The sequence below is a fragment of the Bison bison genome, unplaced genomic scaffold (assembly GCF_000754665.1).
Source record: "Bison bison bison isolate TAMUID 2011002044 unplaced genomic scaffold, Bison_UMD1.0 scf7180017864451, whole genome shotgun sequence".
Classification (NCBI taxonomy): domain Eukaryota; kingdom Metazoa; phylum Chordata; class Mammalia; order Artiodactyla; family Bovidae; genus Bison; species Bison bison.
Window position 1 is genome coordinate 8,077,948 of NW_011495013.1, and position 19,149 is coordinate 8,097,096.

The following is a 19,149-nucleotide window of genomic DNA, read 5'->3' on the forward strand; positions in this document are numbered from 1 at the left end:
CAGGAAGAAGTATCTGATTTAGTAACTTTGCTTCATACACATTTCTAAGTCATAAAATAGTAATATTCTGAACATTAGGAAAAACTACTGTGTGCCAGGCAGTTATCTTTGGGAATAAGAGTGGGCCATAATAGATGACACGAATATTTCTGGCCCTGAGATGCTTGGAGTTGTATATGACAGAGAGTTAAATATATATAACTTTTATGTATATATACAACTGCAGGCTTGAACAGTAGAGGACTAGATTGGGTTTTCTCTCCAGGACATTGTTAAATACTTTCCCCCAAACCCCCTAAAATGTATTTTATGCATTCTAACCATCTCGGTATACAGTACACTTTAATGATAAGGAACCCTCACATACTCATTCCTATCTTTCTGTATCTATCTTTTCAAAAGAAAAAGAAAAGAGAATGTCTGGACTGGCCTTAATACTAACTTTAGTTCTAAAAGCAGAGTATAATGTATTACTTACTCTTACTGCTCTGTCATGTAACATAAAGATATTAGCACTGTAATTACCTAATGTTTTAGGCTAGCGTATTGTTGTGGTTAAATTCTTATATTTGAATATATGTTTATCTTAATATATGTATTTTGATTTCTTCTATTCCTATTTGATTCGTGTTTTCACAAAGTGGACAAAATATTCTAATTTTACAATAATTCAAAAATCTAATTTTAGAACCTGTAGGAATACTGCAAATAGGAGATTCTCTGAGAAGACAGTTTGGTGTTTATTGTGTTGATAAATCTTTGTTACCAGTGTTTAGTAAATTCTTACTTGCTGCTTTCACATCTTTTCTCAGATATTTTTGCAGAAACCTTTCCAACACTAAGAAAAATATATATTAATTTTAAAAACCTAAGCTTAGTTGACAAACCATTAAAAGTCAGTATACATTATTATTGGGCTTCCCTGGTGGCTTAGATGGTAAAGAAGCTGCCTGCAATGCAGGAGACATAGGTTCAATCCCTGGGTTGGGAAGATCCCCTGGAGAAGGGAATGGCAACCCACTCCAGTATTCTTGCCTGGAGAATCCCATGGACAGAGGAGCCTGGTGGGCTACAGTCCGTGGCGTTGCAAAGAGTTGGACATGACTGAGCAACTGACACACACACACATACATTATTATTATTTAGGACTTGAAGAACATATCGTTTGCTAAAAGTTAACTTCTTAGCTGTAAGAACCATGGTTTCTTAAACAGCTGAAGTCTTGTTTAAGGCATTTCACAGATAAAATTAGCTGTTGACAAGCAAAATACTCTCAAGAGAATCAATATGAACCACACACACATTTCATGAAATATATAGATGTGATACATGCTTTTGCTATAATTTGCAGCATCTCATATAGTTTGAGACTTCAGTCTTCCTGATGTTTTTTCTCAAAAAGAAACAACTCATTTTCTGATTGCTACACTCCCAGTTGATCTCACTGTTACTATTGTTTTCCAGCAGTACATGATTATGCCTCAACACTAGATGTTTGCCTTTTTAAAGAAGTAATTTCTAGCCTCAGTTTTGTGGCATCCCAAGGAATATCAAAATTGTTTTTATTTTCTTAAAATTAAAAAACCCACACCATACCAAAATGAGAATCAAGAGACTCATGAAATGAAAATGGAAGCATAGCATGTCACTGTCCAGAAGTTTGAGATTTACTACTTTAAAACTTTTCTTCAGTCTCTTCTACTTGCTCTGCCATTTTTTGGTTCAGCATGTTGTGTTTTGCTGACATACTAGCAATTTATATCTGTATTCTACCCTGCAGCTGATGTCATTTGGGGGCTTGTAAACTGTTCTAAGACTTTATTAATGAATTTGCCTTGCAAATAATTACCACTGTTATTTACTAAAATTTAAAAAGACTTACATTGCATGTAAACTGAAGATACTTTTCTTCAATTGCATAATTACAAATAAACTAAAGATAATTTCTTCAGTTGCATTGTGATTTTTTTCCTTGTAATAGTAGGATCAATTACAGCTTTATATTTTGTGGTTCATAGGGCTTAGAAGAAAGCAGGGAACAGCAGAAGGCCATTAGGATGATTATTATATTGACGTCTTAACAAGTATCTTTTGCATTTTTTAAAGTAATGGTATTAGTTGGAAAAATATGATAGTTAAGAGCAATTGTTCTCAAGCAATCGTGATTTTGCCACTTAACAGCTATGTCACCTTGGGCAAGTCGTTTATCTCACTATGCTTCAGTGACCTCATTTATAAAACAGGGATTATAATAGTACCTGTCTCATAAGAGCTGTGCTTTCGGGGTGGCTTGGTGGTAAAGAATTCACCTGCCATTGCAGGATATGTGAATTCAGTCCCTGGGTTGGGAAGATCCCCTGAAGAAGGAAATGGCAACCCACTTCAGTATTCTTGCCTGGGAAATCCCTTGGACAGAGGAGCCTAGCGGGCTACAGTCCATGTGGTTGCAAAAGAGTCAGACATCACTAAGCAACACAATCCTAATAGTTTATTAAATTATATTTAGATGCGGTAGGACAAAAAATCTTGGGCTTCCCACATGGCACAGTGGTAAAGAATATACCTGCCAATGCAGGAGACACAAAAGATGCAGGTTCGATCCCTGGGTCAGGATGGCCTCCTGGAATAGGAAATGGTAGCCTGCTCCAGTATGTCTTGCCTGGGAAATTCCATGGACAAAGTAGCCTGGCGGGCTACAGTCCATGGGGTCGAAAAGAGTTGGACACGACTGCGCAACTAACACTTTATTCAGGATCAAATACTTAACAGTCTGGAAATGTCATTACTATTGCAGGGAATATATATTGAGCTTTGTGAAGACAGAGGCTCCAATCTTTTGCTTGGAGTATGCCTTACTCAGTAAATAGAGAGGATGATTTTGAGGTATTCAAATCTGATTTTCCTTAGCTTGTAAAAGTTTTCATACCAATCTGCAGAAGTTTTTCAATAATAATTTTAATATAGCTTTTATTTTTACTTTAAGTTAAATCTTAACTTTGTTAGCCTACTTTCAGCTGACTGCAACATGAAAAGTGATTATTGTGGTTATCTTAAATTCAGCAAAGTATCTCCAGTCTCCCCTCTCATCTTTTAATTATGTGTCTGCTATGTGTATGTATAGAAAAGTCAGGAGAAACCTACTGCAAATTATAAATATTAATAACTTCAGAGGACAGAATTGGTAGGGGGGAGATTATTATCACTTCTTTGTTGTTGTTCAGTCATTAAGTCATGTTTGACTGTTTGAGACTCCATGGACTGTAGCAGCACAACAGGCTTCCCTGTCCTTCACCATCTCCCAGAGTTTGCTCAAACTCATGTCCAATGATTCAGCGAGGCCATCCAACCATTTCATTCTCTGTCGTCCCCTTCTCCTCCTGCCTTCACTGTTTCCCAGCATCAGGGTCTTTCCAGTGAGTCGGCTCTTAGCATCAGGTGGCCAAAGTGTTGGAGCTTCAGCATCAGTCCTTCCAATGACTTTTAATTTCATGGCTGCAGTTACTGTCTGCAGTGATTTTGGAGCCCCCCAAAGTAAGTAGTCTCTCACTGTTTCCATTGTTTCCCCATCTATTTGCTATGAAGTGATGGGACCGAATGCCATGATCTTAGTTTTCTGAATGTTGAAAAATATTTTTTTTTAAGTTTTTGAAAAAAACTTAAGTTTTAAATTTAAGCCAACTTTTTAAGTTTTAAGCCAGTTTTTTCACTCTCCTCTTTCACTTTCATCAAGAGGTTTCTCTTTACTTTCTGCCATAAGGGTGGTATCATCTGCATATCTGAGGTTATTGATATTTCTCCTGGCAGTCTTGATTCCAGCTTGTGCTTTATCCTGCCCAGCATTTCTCATGATGCATATAAGTTAAATAAGCAGAGTAACAATATACAGCCTTGACATACTCCTTTTCCTATTTGGAACCAGTCTGTTGTTCCATGTCCAGTTCTAGCTGTTGCTTCTTGACCTGCATACAGGTTTCTCAGGAGGCAGATAAGGAGGTCTGGTATTCCCATATCTTGAAGAATTTTCCACAGTTTGTTGTGATCCACACAGTCAAAGGCTTTGGCATAGTCAGTAAAGCAGAAGTAGCTGTTTTTCTGGAACTCTTGCTTTTTTTTGATGATCCAGTGGATGTTAGTAATTTGATCTCTGGTTCCTCTGTCTTTTCTAAATCCATCTGAAACATCTGGAAGTTCATGGTTCACGTACTGCTGAAACCTGGCTTAGAGAATTTTGAGCATTACTTTGCTAGCGTGTGAGATGAGTATAACTGTGTGGTAGTTTGAGCATTCTTTGGTATTGCCTTTCTTTGGGATTGGAATGAAAACTGACCTTTTCCAGTCCTGTGGCCACTGCTGAGTTTTCCAGATTTGTTGGCATATTGAGTGCAGCACTTTCATAGCATCATCTTTTAGGATTTGAAATAGCTCAGCTGTAATTCCATCACCTCCACTCTTTTTGTTCATAGTGATGCTTCCAAGCCACTTGACTTTGCATTCCAGGGTGTCTGGCTCTAGGTGAGTGATCACAGCATCATGGTTATCTGGGTCATGAAGATATTTTTTGTATACTGTCCACAATATATATTTCTAAATATATTACTAAAATTCTTACTTTTCCAAAATAGTTATATTCTTAGTTTTTTTTTAATAATCACAAGTCATATTATACAGGCATGTGTGATGTATGGGTCAAAATATGTTTGTAATGATTAGTTTCTTAATATTCATATTGTTAGTATTCATATTCTTACATCTTTATTAGTTCTTTTAGCAATATACATAAATTACGTTTAATGGTGTTTAATTCCTTTGTATTGATTACTCTAAGGGAAAATGCAATATCTTGAAAGGCCAATTATTTCTAACAGATTTTTTAATACCTTTACTAAGATAAAATTTGGAATGGCACCCCACTCCAGTACTCTTGCCTGGCAAATTCCATGGACAGAGGAGCCTGGTAGGCTGCAGTCCATGGGGTCGCTAGGAGTCGGACACGACTAAGCGACTTCACTTTCACTTTTCACTTTCATGCATTGGAGAAGGAAATGGCAACCCACTCCAGTGTTCTTGCTTGGAGAATCCCAGGGATGGGGAAGCCTGGTGGGCTGCCGTCTCTGGGGTCGCACAGAGTCAGACACGACTGAAGTGACTTAGCAGCGGCAGCAGCACCTGTTTGTAGTATTGAGTTATTTCCAGCATGTTTACAGAATAGTACAACCATGGCCATAATCTTGGTTTAGAATATTTTCAGTATTCCCAAAAGAATTCTTATCCCCATTAGCAGTCACTACCCATTTCTCTTTCCCCAGCCTCTCTCCTATCCCTAGGCAACCTCTAATCTACTTTCCATCTCATAGATTTGCCTATTCTAGACATTCCATATGAATGGTATCATCTGGTATGTGGTCTTTTGTGGCTGACTTCTTTAACTTAGTTTAGTATTTCTGAGGTTTATCCATGTTTAATGTTTTTATTGCTGCTAACAGTTTTTTACAGGTCTCTCTTCAACTTATAAATACCAACTCAGAAACTTCAGACAGGACAAAAATGAATAAAGTAAGTTTCTTTTAATTCAGAGAAGGTTAGAGGTGGAATTTTCTTTTTGGTGAGCCATGTCTAAGTAGATTCAAAGATGCTTTGTTAAAACACCTTTCTTCACTGTATAGTACATAGAGGGGCACCTAATATAGTCTTATGAAAGATACTTAAGAAGGTTCCCTTGAACAAGTCATATTTAAGATGAGATTCAGTAGAAAGTAGTAATGGGCTGGCTGAAGTTGGACAAGGAGAAGGTAAGGTAAGCCCAAAGTGGAATTGAGCAAGGGGAACAGCATATACAGATGACCTAGAAGCAAAAGTATTGGGCTTTCAAGACTAGAAATTAGTACCATATGGCTTTTATTTAGATTGGAGTGATGGAGGAGGGTGAGAAATGTAGCTTAAAAAAGAAAAAAGGTACTACAATGGTTAGATCATTGCTGTGTCTCAAGGGTCATGGGAGCTGTGTTTTGGAAAAGACTGTAAGGCAAAAGGAAACTGGCATAGTGACTTCCCTGGTGGTTGAGTGGTTAGGAATCCGCCTGCCAGTGCAGGGGACACGGGTTTGATGCCTGGTCCAGGAGGATCCCAGATGCTGCAGAGCAACTGAGCCCATGAGCCACAAGTATTGAAGTCCATGCTCCTAGAACCCGTGCTCCAAAGTAAGAGAAACCACCTCAAAGAGAAGTCCTTGCACCACAACAAAGAGAAACTCCCACTCACTGCAGCTAGAGAATGTGCATGCACAGCAAAAAAGACCCAGTGCAGCCTATAAATACATATTAAAAAACTGGTATCCAAGTTTTAGTAGAGTAATGTTAATAGTCAGATTCATATTTTAGAAAACAGTTCACTTGCAGTATATGGAATGAATTGGAAGGGAGCAAGATTAGAGATTTTGAAATTAAAAAAAGGACTTTTCTTTTTCAGAATCCTTTTGGCCATTCTGTATCTTTACATTTTCATGTAACTTTTAGAATCAGGCTGTCCATTTCTATAAAAATGTCTGATGATATATTTTAGGGATTGTATTAATTCTGTTGATCAATTTGGAAGAATTGACATGTTAATATTGAGTCTTCAGATCTGTGAACATGGGCATCTCTCCCATTTATTTAAGGCTTCTTTAATTTCTCTCAGCAATGTTTTAATTGTTTTCAGTGTACAACTCTTGCAGTTCATTTGTTAAATTTATTCCTAAGTATTCTTTTTGATGCTATTGTGAATGGAATTATTTATTTCATGTTTGAATTCTTCATCGATACATAGAAGTACAATTTTTTTGTGGAGGGAGAGCTGTTGATTTTATATCCTATTGCTAAATCTAGTTGATTTTGTTTGCTTTCAGTAGATTCTACAAAGGATTTTTTATGTACAGGATCACATTGTCTGTGAATAAAGACAGTTTTACTTTTTCTTTGCCATATGGATGCCTTGAATTTCTTTTTTTTGCCATATTGCACTGGCTAGATACTCCAGTACCACACTGGATAGAGATGATAATACCGTACATCCTTAACTGTGTTCCTAGTCTTCAGAGAAGCATTCAGTCTTTCACTGTTAGATCTGTCTTCTGAAAGATTTTGTACAGGATTGGCATTATTTTTCCTTAGTATTGATAAAATTATTAAGTGAAGGCATCGGGCCTGGACTTTTCTTTGGAGGGAGATTCCTCATTACTAATTCAATTTCTTTTTATAATCTCTTCAGAGTCTCAATTTTTTTCTTGGGTCCCAGTTGATAACTTGTATCTTTCTAGAAATTTATCTGTCATACCTCCTTTGTTGCCATAAAGTTGTTCGTGATATTCCTTACAATTCTTTTAGTATTGGTAGCAGTGCTCACTCTTTCTTTCAGACTTTGGTTTGTAGCAGTGCTCACTCTTTCTTTTTTTGTTGTTGTTTAATTTTATTTTATTTTTAAACTTTACAATATTGTGTTAGTTCTGCCAAATATCGAAATGAATCCGCCACAGGTATACATGTGTTCCCCATCCTGAACCCTCCTCCCTCCTCCCTCCCAATACCATCCCTCTGGGTCGTCCCAGGGCACCAGCCTCACTCTTTCTTTCAGACTTTGGTAATTCACATGAAGGAAGCCATACACACAAATATTGAATGATTCCATTTATATGAAATGTCTAGAAAAGGACATGGAGCTGAAAGCACATTAGTTAATGCCTAGGGCTTGAGGTAGAAACAGAAAAGGGGTTTCTTTTTAGGGTAATATAAATTAATTCTAAAGTTACATGGTGATGGTTGGAATAATTAAATACTAAATTTATCAAATTATACAATGGATTTTATGGTACAGAGATTACACGGGTTGATTTTATGGTATGTAAATTATATCTTGAAAAAGTTGTACTTTTTTTGAAAGTTGTAAGGTACTTTTAGCATCTTAAAAATACAGAAACTACTATAAATGAATAAAGCATCAATAATTCAGAATCTATTAAAACATCATGATCTCCCCTATGCCACACGAATGGTAGCTTTCCTGTTTTTGTTAGTGGCGCTGTAATACTTTCAGTCACAAAAAGCTAAAAACTGTAGAACAATTTTGGATTCCTCTATCTTTTTTATTTCCTACCCTCATCATTAATCTGTCACCAAGTCCTGCTGATCCTACATGTATAAACTACTTCTCTCCCTACAGATCCTATATTTAATCTCCTTATTGGCAATAAAGAATGCTCTTGCCTTCTGTTAACAGATAAAAGGTAATGTAGCAAACTGTCTATTCCTCAAGTGATGAAAAGAGGGAAAATGATTCAATAACCCTATGTGTGCAAACTATCTTCTGCTACTCTGTTCTCTTATCTCAGTGTCCCATCACTAAAATGATCCCTAAAAATAAAACACTTTGGTCCATATGATATTGGCACCAAATTATTTTTCAGTCAGGGAACCTTTGGTTGACATTTCACAGTACTTTTAAACCTGCCAGAGGACACATAAGCTGTATTGTATGTAGCATGTAACTGAATGTCTCTTTAGCAAAACCAAGTGTTTCCCTAACCCTAAATTTTAAAGAAAACCCCAAACAAAAGTGCTTGCAGTAATTGTATGTATTATCTCCTTTGCTCATCTCTTACAAACACATAGACTTCTTTAAAATAACTGTTTGCCTACTGAAAACATTTTTTTCAATCTGATGCTTTTGAATTTCTTACATAATGATACATAGTTTAATCAAGAGGGACAGCGTTCTGATGGACACAGCCAATTTATTGATGGCTAATATAATTTACAGTAGGTTGAGATTATCAAGTTTTCACTTGTCAATAAAACTTGAAAATTATTACTTCATTACCCTGTTTCTGTTAAAATTAAGTCATAGAGGCCCAGTGAGACCGCTGAACTTTCACCTCTATCTAGCATCAACAAGACAAGGAAGCAGTGGGAAATGGGGCCTTTTGTCTCCTGCTCCCCATCCTCCATGTGTCAGTAGGATCCAAGAAAGGAGCTGATTTTACATCCCATCCATTGGAAATACAATAATTTTGTTTATATCATAGATTTCACCTAAAGTGTCTTAATTTGGAAACCACTCTGGTTAGAGTCCAGTTAACTTCACATTTTTCCTGTAGAGTCACATTTGAGATGAAGTTGATACCATCTGAACTCATTGGAGGAAAAACAAATCAAGTAGGCTTCCCTTGTAGCTCAGTCGGTAAAGAATCTGCCTGCAGTGCAAGAGACCTGGGTTCAATCCCTGGGTCGGGAAGATCCCCTGGAAAAGGAAATGGCGACCCACTCCAGTATCCTTGTCTGGAAAATCTCATGGACAGAGGAGCCTGATGGGCCGTAGTCCATGGGGTCCCAAAGAGTTGGGCACGACTGAGCGACTAACACTTACTTAGGAAATTAAAGTACACCTGTCTCCTGTCTTCTCACCTTTTTCTTTTTATATACCTTCTCCAGGAACTTATAAAATTTATGTCTTCTTTCTGCTTTACTGAAACTGAAGTAATTTAGTAAATTGGATCATATTGTTATTAAGGATTTTTTAAATTATTGCTTTTTTCTAACATACCATCATTTGAAAAGAGGGCTACAGAGGGGCTATTGCTTAAGTAAAAGGAATGAATTGCTAATGATAAATTTTCATGTGGTTTGTGGTAGGAAGGGAACTGGGAATTGGAAAGCAAGGTATTTATCTGACTTCCAGACAAAGACCTAATGATATGGTTATGTTAGGGAGTTAAGAACTACTGAAAACAGAATAAACTATTGTAAAAACATGTTTCCTCATAGTTTTTGAATGAGAGTAAAAGAAAAATAAGACACACTTTAGGACAGGACAGTTGGCCTCCTTTGAGTTCACTTAATAGTTGAGATTTGGGTTTGTATTGATGGTTATAATATTTTCTTCCTGTGTAGAAAGTAGATGTGGGTGATTTAAAAATACTCCATCAGTTTTTACTTCTCATCCCCCAATTTAAATCTGTTCAAAAGATCCCTTATTTTATAACCTTATGTTTAGTAACTAACATTAGTCTTTTTTGTTTTTTGTTTTCTCCTAGGCTATATTCATCACCAAAGAAAAAACTTACACCAATACAGAAATCGGTTAGTCCTTTAGTTTGGTGCAGGCAAGTTTTGGATTACCCAAGTCCTGATGTTGAATGTGCTAAAAAGTCTCTTATCCACAAACTTGATCAAACTATGTCAGGTATGTCTGTAATTTTTCTTGTAAATTCACCCCTTTGCTTTCTTTAATCAAAAAACAGATAAATGTTGAATGATATATTTTTAGGAAGGCAGGTCCTTGTTTGGTGGTGTTTTTCAGATCACATCATGCATGCTGTTGTGAGGTTTTGCCATATGCACATAACCCTGTTCTGTTATTTACTTAATAAGTTCTTTTTTTTTTTAATCTCTATTTAACTTCATGCTAAAAAATATCTGTGAAATAATGGATTTTATGACAAGCTTTTTTTCTAATGTAAACTAGAACAAATGGTTATTTTAAAAAATGTTTTGTCTGGTGTCATCTGAAATCATCTCACCAGCCTCAGGGAAATTCTGATGTGATAGAAGGAATCAGATGGAGAACCTTAGAGACCTCCTTCTCACTCTGTCCACTTAGTTGCTTGTGACCCTGTGAATTACTTAACTCTGTTGAGCTCAGTTTTCTTATAAGGATGATGAAATCTTATAAGTGTTATTTAAGGGTTAAATGATAATCTTTATGAAAGAGCCTTGCATATTTTTCTGGTTCATGGTAGTGATTAGTAAATGTATTCATGCCTATCGTCTTTTTGTTTGCTTTGTTTTTTTATTTGGCATTTTAGGTTTAAATTGCTTTTATGCCCTGTTTAATAGCATTCACAAACCTAATCAAATATATGTGTCACTATTTATGGCATTTAATGTAGCATACTGGTGTGTTGGAAATATAGGAAAAATATTATTGATTCTTTCTTGGAATTACTGTCATTGTCTTAAGAATATCAGTTTCCAGGAATTCCTTGGATGTCCAGCGGTCAATACTCAGTGCTTTTGCTGCTGGTGCCTGGGTTCAGTTCCTGTTCAGGAAACTGAGATCCCACAATTCGCATGGCATGGCCAAAAAAACAAAAACAGAAGACCAAAAAAAGTAATAGTTTCCCGGAAAACTCATGTAGTAAAAGATTGATGCATGATTACAAATTTGGAATAGGTTTTTGTTTTTTACTTTGTGTTTACTTGGCAGCTGTGTCCTTAAGATTACCTTTTTTGGCTTTTTTGTTGAAGTACATGCTCTTTTTTTTCAGGGTTTAAGCTCCCAGTGGTCAGGGGAGGCATGGGGAATGTACACAGTTAAACTGGCATAAAGTGTAGTTTGCCTGTAAGAAGCAGTGGTTATTTTAAGAAAATAATGTATGGGATAGACATAGTGGAGAAAACCAAAGCTGTTACACTTCAGAAGTAGCAACTGGAGTGAGTAGCGTTTTGCTTTATTATGACAAAGTTATTAAAGATAGTAGGAGCCTGTAAGAGAAGCTGTTACTCTTGAACCGAAACTAGGTGTAATCAAGTACTGGATCTGCTCAACAATGCTTAGATCTTATAGCTGTGTGCACAGAGCAGTAGCTATAACTGCATATATTTAAAGGAAAAGTAATTTGGCTGTTTAAAGTTTGAAGCTTATAGTCCTAAACCTCTCTTTTCTCAGGTTGGAGGGAAGATACTTTTTTAAATGTATTTTTTGATAAGGCACATCTTCCTAGAAATTTAGCTATTGTATTCCAGCACAACAGTTTCTGCTCCTTCACACTTGGCTTTTCTTCAGTGAACTACCATGTGTTTCTAAGACATTCTTTTCTTGTTTATTTATTTATTTTTTAATGATAATGCATTATCTTTTTTACCCTGTCTTAAACACTCCCTACAGTTTTCTTTTCAGTCTTTAAGGTTCTCCCTTCTCTGTTCTCTGCCCATCTTCTTCTTTTTTTTTTTTTTTGGTTGTAAGACTTAACATAAAATTCCCCACTTTAACTCTTTTTAAGTGTACAGTTCAGTGGCATTAAGTACATTCACATTGCCGTCGCCTCTTTCTCCAGAACATTTTGTCATCCCAGACTATATTAGAGCGGAGAAGGCCAAAAGTGAACATAGGATGGTTTTGAGGAGGGTTGATGATGATAGCTGAGCAGTGTGCGTTGGGAGAAAGGGTCATACCAAGATGAAAAGGTGTGAAAGGAAAAAGGAATAAGCCAAATATGTGGAACTGGGGGAGAAGAAAGTATCGGCATTGATTTCTGTGTTTCCAGCTAGTGTGATAGGGTGAATGTTTTTACCGTTCTGAGATAAGGACCGCAGACATAAAATTTGTTTTAGCTCAGAAAGAATAAGTTTGGATTTGGACATGAATTGGTTTTGAGAATGAAAATGAGAAAAGAATGAGTTGCTTTGGGGGTGCATTTGCCATATCTTCAGGGGAGACATTAAGTGGGCAGTGTATATGAGACTGAAGCCCATGAAAACTTAGGCTTAGAGATGTAAGTAAAGGGGATTTGGGTAATATAGATACTAACTAATGTTATGAGCATGATTAAAATTTTTCAAGAAAAAGAAAGTTAAAATTTGAGTTGAGAACTTGCAGTGCTGGTATTTAAATAAATAACCATATAGAGAATATGCTTCAAAGGAAATCAGAGTAAAGAGGAAGGAACGAACACCCCTATTTCTGCTCAGGTTGATATATTGAGATCAAGCTATGTACTACATACTCAATATGTTTAATGATGTCTTGTCTCATGGTGAAATATGTGTAAAACTATACTACCAACCAGCTTACTGTACTGTCCAACTTAACAGAAAACATGTTTGCCTTCTCTCAAAACCAGTGCTCTGCCTATAAGCAAACCAGAAACTTCAGAACCATCTTAGTTTTTTTTTTGCCCTTTAGTAATCCTTTGTAGTTTTTAATATTTATCCCTTTCTTCCCTTTTTTGGTCACCTTTATTAACCAGTTCAGTTATTTAACATTAGGATTTCTACCATTTATTTTTCCTGTGCTGATTAGACCACAGTACTCTTGCTCAGAAGTCCCTAATGGTGTTATCATTGCTACTGGACACATTTCAAACTCCTAAGCATGGCGTTCCAGGCCTCCTGTGACCTGGCCCCAGCTGGTTTTTCTTGTTTTGTTCCTTACCATGAACTTTACCTTTCTAGATTACTCACTGTTATTCCCTAAACACAGTATGCATTTTCATGACACAGCTTTAGTTTGTTATAAACACAGATGAAACCATACACTTTGCTCAGTTCTGGTGCCCTATCAAATTACTACTCATCCATTTAAGCTCCACTGCCTCTTCTTCCAAAAAGCCTTACCTATTTTCTGTCGGTTGTAATGAATTACTCCTATCTCCTCATTTCCATTAGCGTCTTTGCACTTTTTTGATGCTACTGATTTCATTTTGCCTTGAAATCATTGTTTTTTCTCCCTGCAGTACTTGGCGATAGGCCTGTTGAGAAAAAGTACAATGTCATATCTGTGTATGTATTCTACATCATACTTCGGTAATGGTCATAAACATGAGTAAATGGTAGATTTTAGAATAGAGTGGAGGAAAGGAAAAAATACTTTTATATATGTTTTTATTTGGCTGGCTGCGTTGGGTCTCAGTTGCAGCACACAGGATCCTTCTTGAATCATGAGGACTTTTTCGTTGCGGCACACAGATTCTCCAGTTGTGGTGTGCGGGCTCAGTAGTTCCGGCATGTGGTCTTAGTTGCTCCGCAGCATGTGAAATCTTCCCAGACCAGGGATCAAACCTGTGTACCCTGCATTGCGAGGTGGCTTCTTACCACTGGACCATAAAGGAAAGTGCCCCCCAAAATATTTTAAGTATTAATTTTTCTTACATATAATTTCACTTGAGATCTTTCGTACTACTTTTATAATTTTGTACACATAGCACAGATGTTTTACCTTTTTCTAGCAGAAGTATTCTCCTTGGCTGAGAAAATGGGAGTGGTGGGAACTTTTTTTCTTTTTAAAAAAGAATTCTTGCATGTTTGACTTTAATATGGGCTAAATAGTCAGTGGACTTCCCTGGTGGCTCAGACGGTAAAGCTAAAGCGTCTGCCTACAATGTGGGAGGCCTGGGTTCAGTCTTTGGGTCAGGAAGATCCCCTGGAGAAGGAAATGGCAACCCACTCCAATATTCTTGCCTGGAAAATCCCATGGATGGAGGAGCCTAGTAGGCTACAGTCCATGGGGTCGCAAAGAGTCAGACACAACTGAGTGACTTCACTTTCACTAAATAGTCAATATTGTTTTATTTCTTCTAAAATCCAAACTTAGGAAAGGCTATGTTTAAAACTCATTATTTCATAGTTTTTTGTTGTTATTAGCAATATGTATTCAAAAAATGAGAAAACAGAAATTGCTTTATATTCATTTTATTTTTAAAGGCTATTCAACAGTGGGAATAAACTTCCCAACAAGACAGAAGTAACTTAATTTAATAGTTAATAGTTTATTGAGGAGATATTCTTCCTGTGGTATTATTGGGTTAGCCAAAAAGTTTGTATGGGTTTTTCTGTAACATCTTACAATATTTTTGTTTGATGTGGCTCCCTTTTTATTTGCGTAACCAAATTTAAGATAGTGGAGATATTTTGTTGGGATTATTAATGTGATATTATCCCCCCCCCCCGCCCACCCCGTAGAAATGTTTCCGTATTTAAATTGAGATAATGAATTACTGAATTGCCTAACAGGAAATTTTTTGAAATGTTACTAGCCTTTTGTTCAATTTGATTTTTTCTCTTGTCATTAATGCAGCTCTCAAGAGGCAGAATTTGTATAATAATCCTTTCAACTCCGTCAGTTATACAAGTCCTTACAGTCCTAATGCCAGTAGCCCGTACAGTAGTGGTTTCAATTCTCCATCCTCAACCCCAGTGCGACCTCCTATTGTCAAACAGCTGATACTTCCTGGAAATTCAGGTAAGGAGAAATGAATTGAAGTAATTAAGAAATAGTTTTTAACTTATTGCCCTGCCTCAGAAAATAATTTATTCATCAGTAGCTCAAGTTTTTTTATTTATGAAACCTCCAACTGATTAGAGAGGGTATTGTCAAGGAGCTACTTAGCACCAGGTGGTGCTGTACTGGGCACCAGGGATACAGATAAGCCAGGATACATCCAGTTTTCTTTAGCATATGTAAAATTTTTTTAATGTGGCTTGATTAAATAGGGTCATAAGTTTGATTCTCTTAACAAATGCTTGCTTGGGTTGTAAAAGCTACAGTTAAATAGGAGTTTTAATGAGCTTTGATATTGTACTTTAATAATAGTATTAGACCATATATGAATGTGCCAAGGAGGTGTTTAGAGCCATCAAGGGTATAGGAAAAGGATAGATTGCTATAATTGAGGAAAGCATGTTCTGTGTGGTTCTATGACTGCGACTGTTACTGTATAGCTTACTGTTCTCTAGATTTCACCCATTCAGTTACTCTTATTACTGCTGTTGTTATGATTAATTATTATAGCTCCCTTAAAAAGTATTAATCACCTCAAACTTTTGACCTCTGTACTTGCCAGTTTCATCACTTACTGATCCTGCTCTTTGCTCTTTACATAGGTTGTTAGTTGTTACTTATATCACCCATGACTGTTGTACTAAAACGTTTGATCTACCATATTTGATTAATATTTTTAAAAAATATTAAAAATTTTTATGCAGGTACTATTTGAGACTGACCTTGTAGTACATTTCCTATTATGTGCACTATACTCTTTTTGATAAAATAAATATTAACTATGTTTTGTATTATTCTTGTTCTTTTTATGTGCCATTCCTGTTAGAGCTGACTCTTACGGTGAAAAATTCAGAAAACAAGAATTTCAAATACATCTGTATTAGAGATATTAGTAACAGTGTTGGAATTTTTCAGTTCTTCATTGGAAGTTGATCAGATGAAAAAGCATTTCCTTAGAAGTTATTAGGTTGGTGCAAAAGTAATTGCGGTTTTACATTGTTGAACTTTGCCGTTTGGTATTGGAATAGATTCTAAATAAATGTGGTTATGTTGTACATCATTTTAATGCACATTTCTCACTTTATTTTTTTTGGCTAATTACTTATTACTTGCTGTATTTTATATTTATTTTAGACTATGGAAATGATGATTGACAAAAAGCGAATTCAAGCAGTTTTCTTATTCAAGTTCAAAAGGGGTTGTAAGGCAGCAGAGACAACTTGTAACTTCAGCAACGCATTTGGCCCAGGAATTGCTAACGAACATACAGGGCAGTGGTGATTCGAGAAATTTTGCAAAGGAGATGAGAGCCTTGAAGATGAGGGGCAGAGTGGCCAGCCATTGTAAGTTGACAGTGACCAATTGAGAGGGTCACTGAAGCTGATCCTCTTTACAACTATATGCTGCTGCTGCTGCTGCTAAGTCTCTTCAGTTGTGTCCGATTCTGTGCGACCCCACAGACAGCAGCCCACCACGCTCCGCCATCCCTGGGATTCTCCAGGCAAGAACACGGGAGTGGGTTGCCATTTCCTTCTCCAATGCATGACAGTGAAAAGTGAAAGTGAAGTCACTCAGTCGTGTCCGACTCTTAGTGACCCCATGGACTGCAGCCTACCAGGTTCCTCTGTCCATGGGATTTTCCAGGCAAGAGTACTGGAGTGGGGTGCCATTGCCTTCTCTGTACAACTACATGAGAAGTTGCCAAAGAACTCAGCGTTGACCATTCTATGGTCATTTGACCTTCAAAGCAAACTGAAAGGTGAAAAAGCATGATAAGTGGGTGCCTCATGAGCTGACCACAAATCAAAAAAAATCATCCTTTTGAAGTGTTGTCTTCTCTTATTCTACGTAACAACAGTGAACCATTTTTTGATCGGACTGTGACGTGCGATGAAAAGTAGATTTTATATGACAGCCAGCAGCGACCAGCTTGTATTTGGACTTTCATAGCTCTTCGCAAAGCCAGACTGGCACCAGAAAAGGTCATGGTCACTGTTTGGTGGTCTGCTGCTCGTCTGATCCACTACAGCTTTTTGAATCCTGGCGAAACCATTACACCTGAGAAGTATGCTCAGCAAATCGATGAGATGCACTGAAAACTGCAACGCCTACAGCCAGTGGTCAACAGAATGGGTCCATTTCTTCTCCATGACAACACCCAACCACATGTCGTACAAGCAACACTTCAAAAATTGAATGAACTGGGCTACAAAGTTTTACCTCATCCACTGTATTCACCTGACCTCTCGCTAACCGACTACCACTTCTTCAAGCATCTCAACAGCTTTTTGCAGGGGAAATGCTTCCACAACCAGCAGGAGGCAGAAAATGCTTTCTAAGAGTTCATCAAACCCCAAAGCACAGATTTTTATGCTACAGGGATAAACAAACTTATTTCTTCTTGGCAAAACTGTGTTGATTGTAATTGTTCCTATTTTGATTAATAAAGATGTGTTTGAGCCTAGTTATAATGATTTAAAATTCACGGTCCAAAACTGCAATTACTTTTTCACCAACCTAATAAGACTCTTTTGGATATGTATAGCCTTTATTCCTTTGAGCTGTCTTCTATCCTCCTTTGGTTTATAGTGATAAAATGTGTTTTTTAATCCAGTCATTTCCTTCATCCTGTCTTTGTGCTTCACTACTAAACATCAGAGAACTCCTTGGATCCCCATTACTAGTTTGGCAAAGGAATTTTGTAAACATGGCATAATGTAGGAGAAACGAGCTTAGTGTTCTTTCTTTGGTTTGGTTCTAAATCTCTAAGGAATCCTGATTTTCCTCAAATTATAGTTTTCTTGTTTAGGAAAAGTAGGTGGTTTTATTCAAGGGAAAAGATGATGGTGTTTGCTAATGACTGAATGGGAGGAGAAAACACGACATAATTCATCTATTTATAGAGCACTTTCATTGGCTACCTGGTAAAAGTTGAAATCCTCTAGCATGTATTATTTGAACATTAACTACTTTGCCAGTACTGTTTTGAAAACTTAATTTTTCATAAGAATATGGATAAATTATAACTATAAGAAAATGAGTTTTGTATTTGTCATTGTATTTGAAGGAGTCTCTATAGCTGTCTTTATTCTTAATCAGGTCAGTTTTTAATTTTAACATCTGGGAATTTTATAAACAGAAAAGACAGAATCAGTGAACTGAATCAACCCAAAGATACAATATCAAGTTAATTGCAACAGATGTTTATTCAATTTTTGTTCACCAAAGTTTGAATCATTTTATTTTTAAGGTAATTTGAAAAGTTCATCAGACAGAAATCCTCCACTCAGTCCTCAGTCCTCTATAGACAGTGAATTAAGTGCTTCAGAATTAGATGAAGATTCAATTGGATCCAATTATAAGCTAAATGATGTAACTGATGTGCAAATTCTAGCTCGGATGCAGGAAGAAAGTAAGTATTTTAATGGATAAAGTTTAGGTCTTTCATTATGGTATAATTTTGTTGCCCTTATTAAATGTCTTACAGTGTTGTGGAATAGTAGTATAATAAGAATAGAAATGTTGAAATTTCAGAGGCTTTTTCAGCATGTGGACTGGTTTGTTCATTGACTTGTTTTTAGAGTCTATTGTATGCTGAGCAGTTTGCTGTGTGAGTACTGAAGAAAAGCAGGCTGTGCTCTGCTGTGACTGGAAATCATACCCTGCATGTTACTCTGTACTGTAATTCACTAGTATGAGTGAGTGAAGTCGTTCAGTCGTGTCCAACTTGTTGCGACCCCGTGGACTGTAGCCCACCAGGCTCCTCTGTCCATGGGATTCTCCAGGCAAGAGTATTGGAGTGGGTTGCCACTTCCTTCTCCAATTCACTGGTGTAGTATACTCTGTTGCTGTTTCCTTAGTGTAGGTTAGCATTTCTCAGCTGTTCTTTCATTATTCAGATCAGATCAGATCAGATCAGTTGCTCAGTCGTGTCCGACTCTTTGCGACCCCATGAATCGCAGCACGCCAGGCCTCCCTGTCTAACACCAACTCCCGGAGTTCACTGAGACTCACGTCCATCGAGTCAGTAATGCCATCCAGCCATCTCATCCTCTGTCGTCCCCTTCTCCTCCTGCCCCCAATCCCTCCCAGCATCAGAGTCTTTTTCAATGAGTCAACTCT

The 19,149-nt window shown here is 36.9% G+C and overlaps 1 protein-coding gene across 3 annotated transcripts in view; it reads left to right on the top strand.

The window, feature by feature from the left end:
* Window positions 1-19,149, top strand: part of SLAIN2 (SLAIN motif family, member 2) — a 71,651-nt gene that overhangs the window by 16,232 nt on the left and 36,270 nt on the right. For 2 of the 3 annotated variants that reach the window (XM_010858897.1, XM_010858895.1), the window contains exons 2-4: window positions 10,064-10,212; window positions 14,824-14,988; window positions 18,278-18,439. In XM_010858897.1, the coding sequence (XP_010857199.1) occupies window positions 10,064-10,212; window positions 14,824-14,988; window positions 18,278-18,439 (476 nt within the window). Of the gene's footprint in view, window positions 1-7,605; window positions 8,258-10,063; window positions 10,213-13,715; window positions 13,882-14,823; window positions 14,989-18,277; window positions 18,440-19,149 lie in introns of those variants that run through there. The other variant, XM_010858898.1, reaches the window with a different exon arrangement.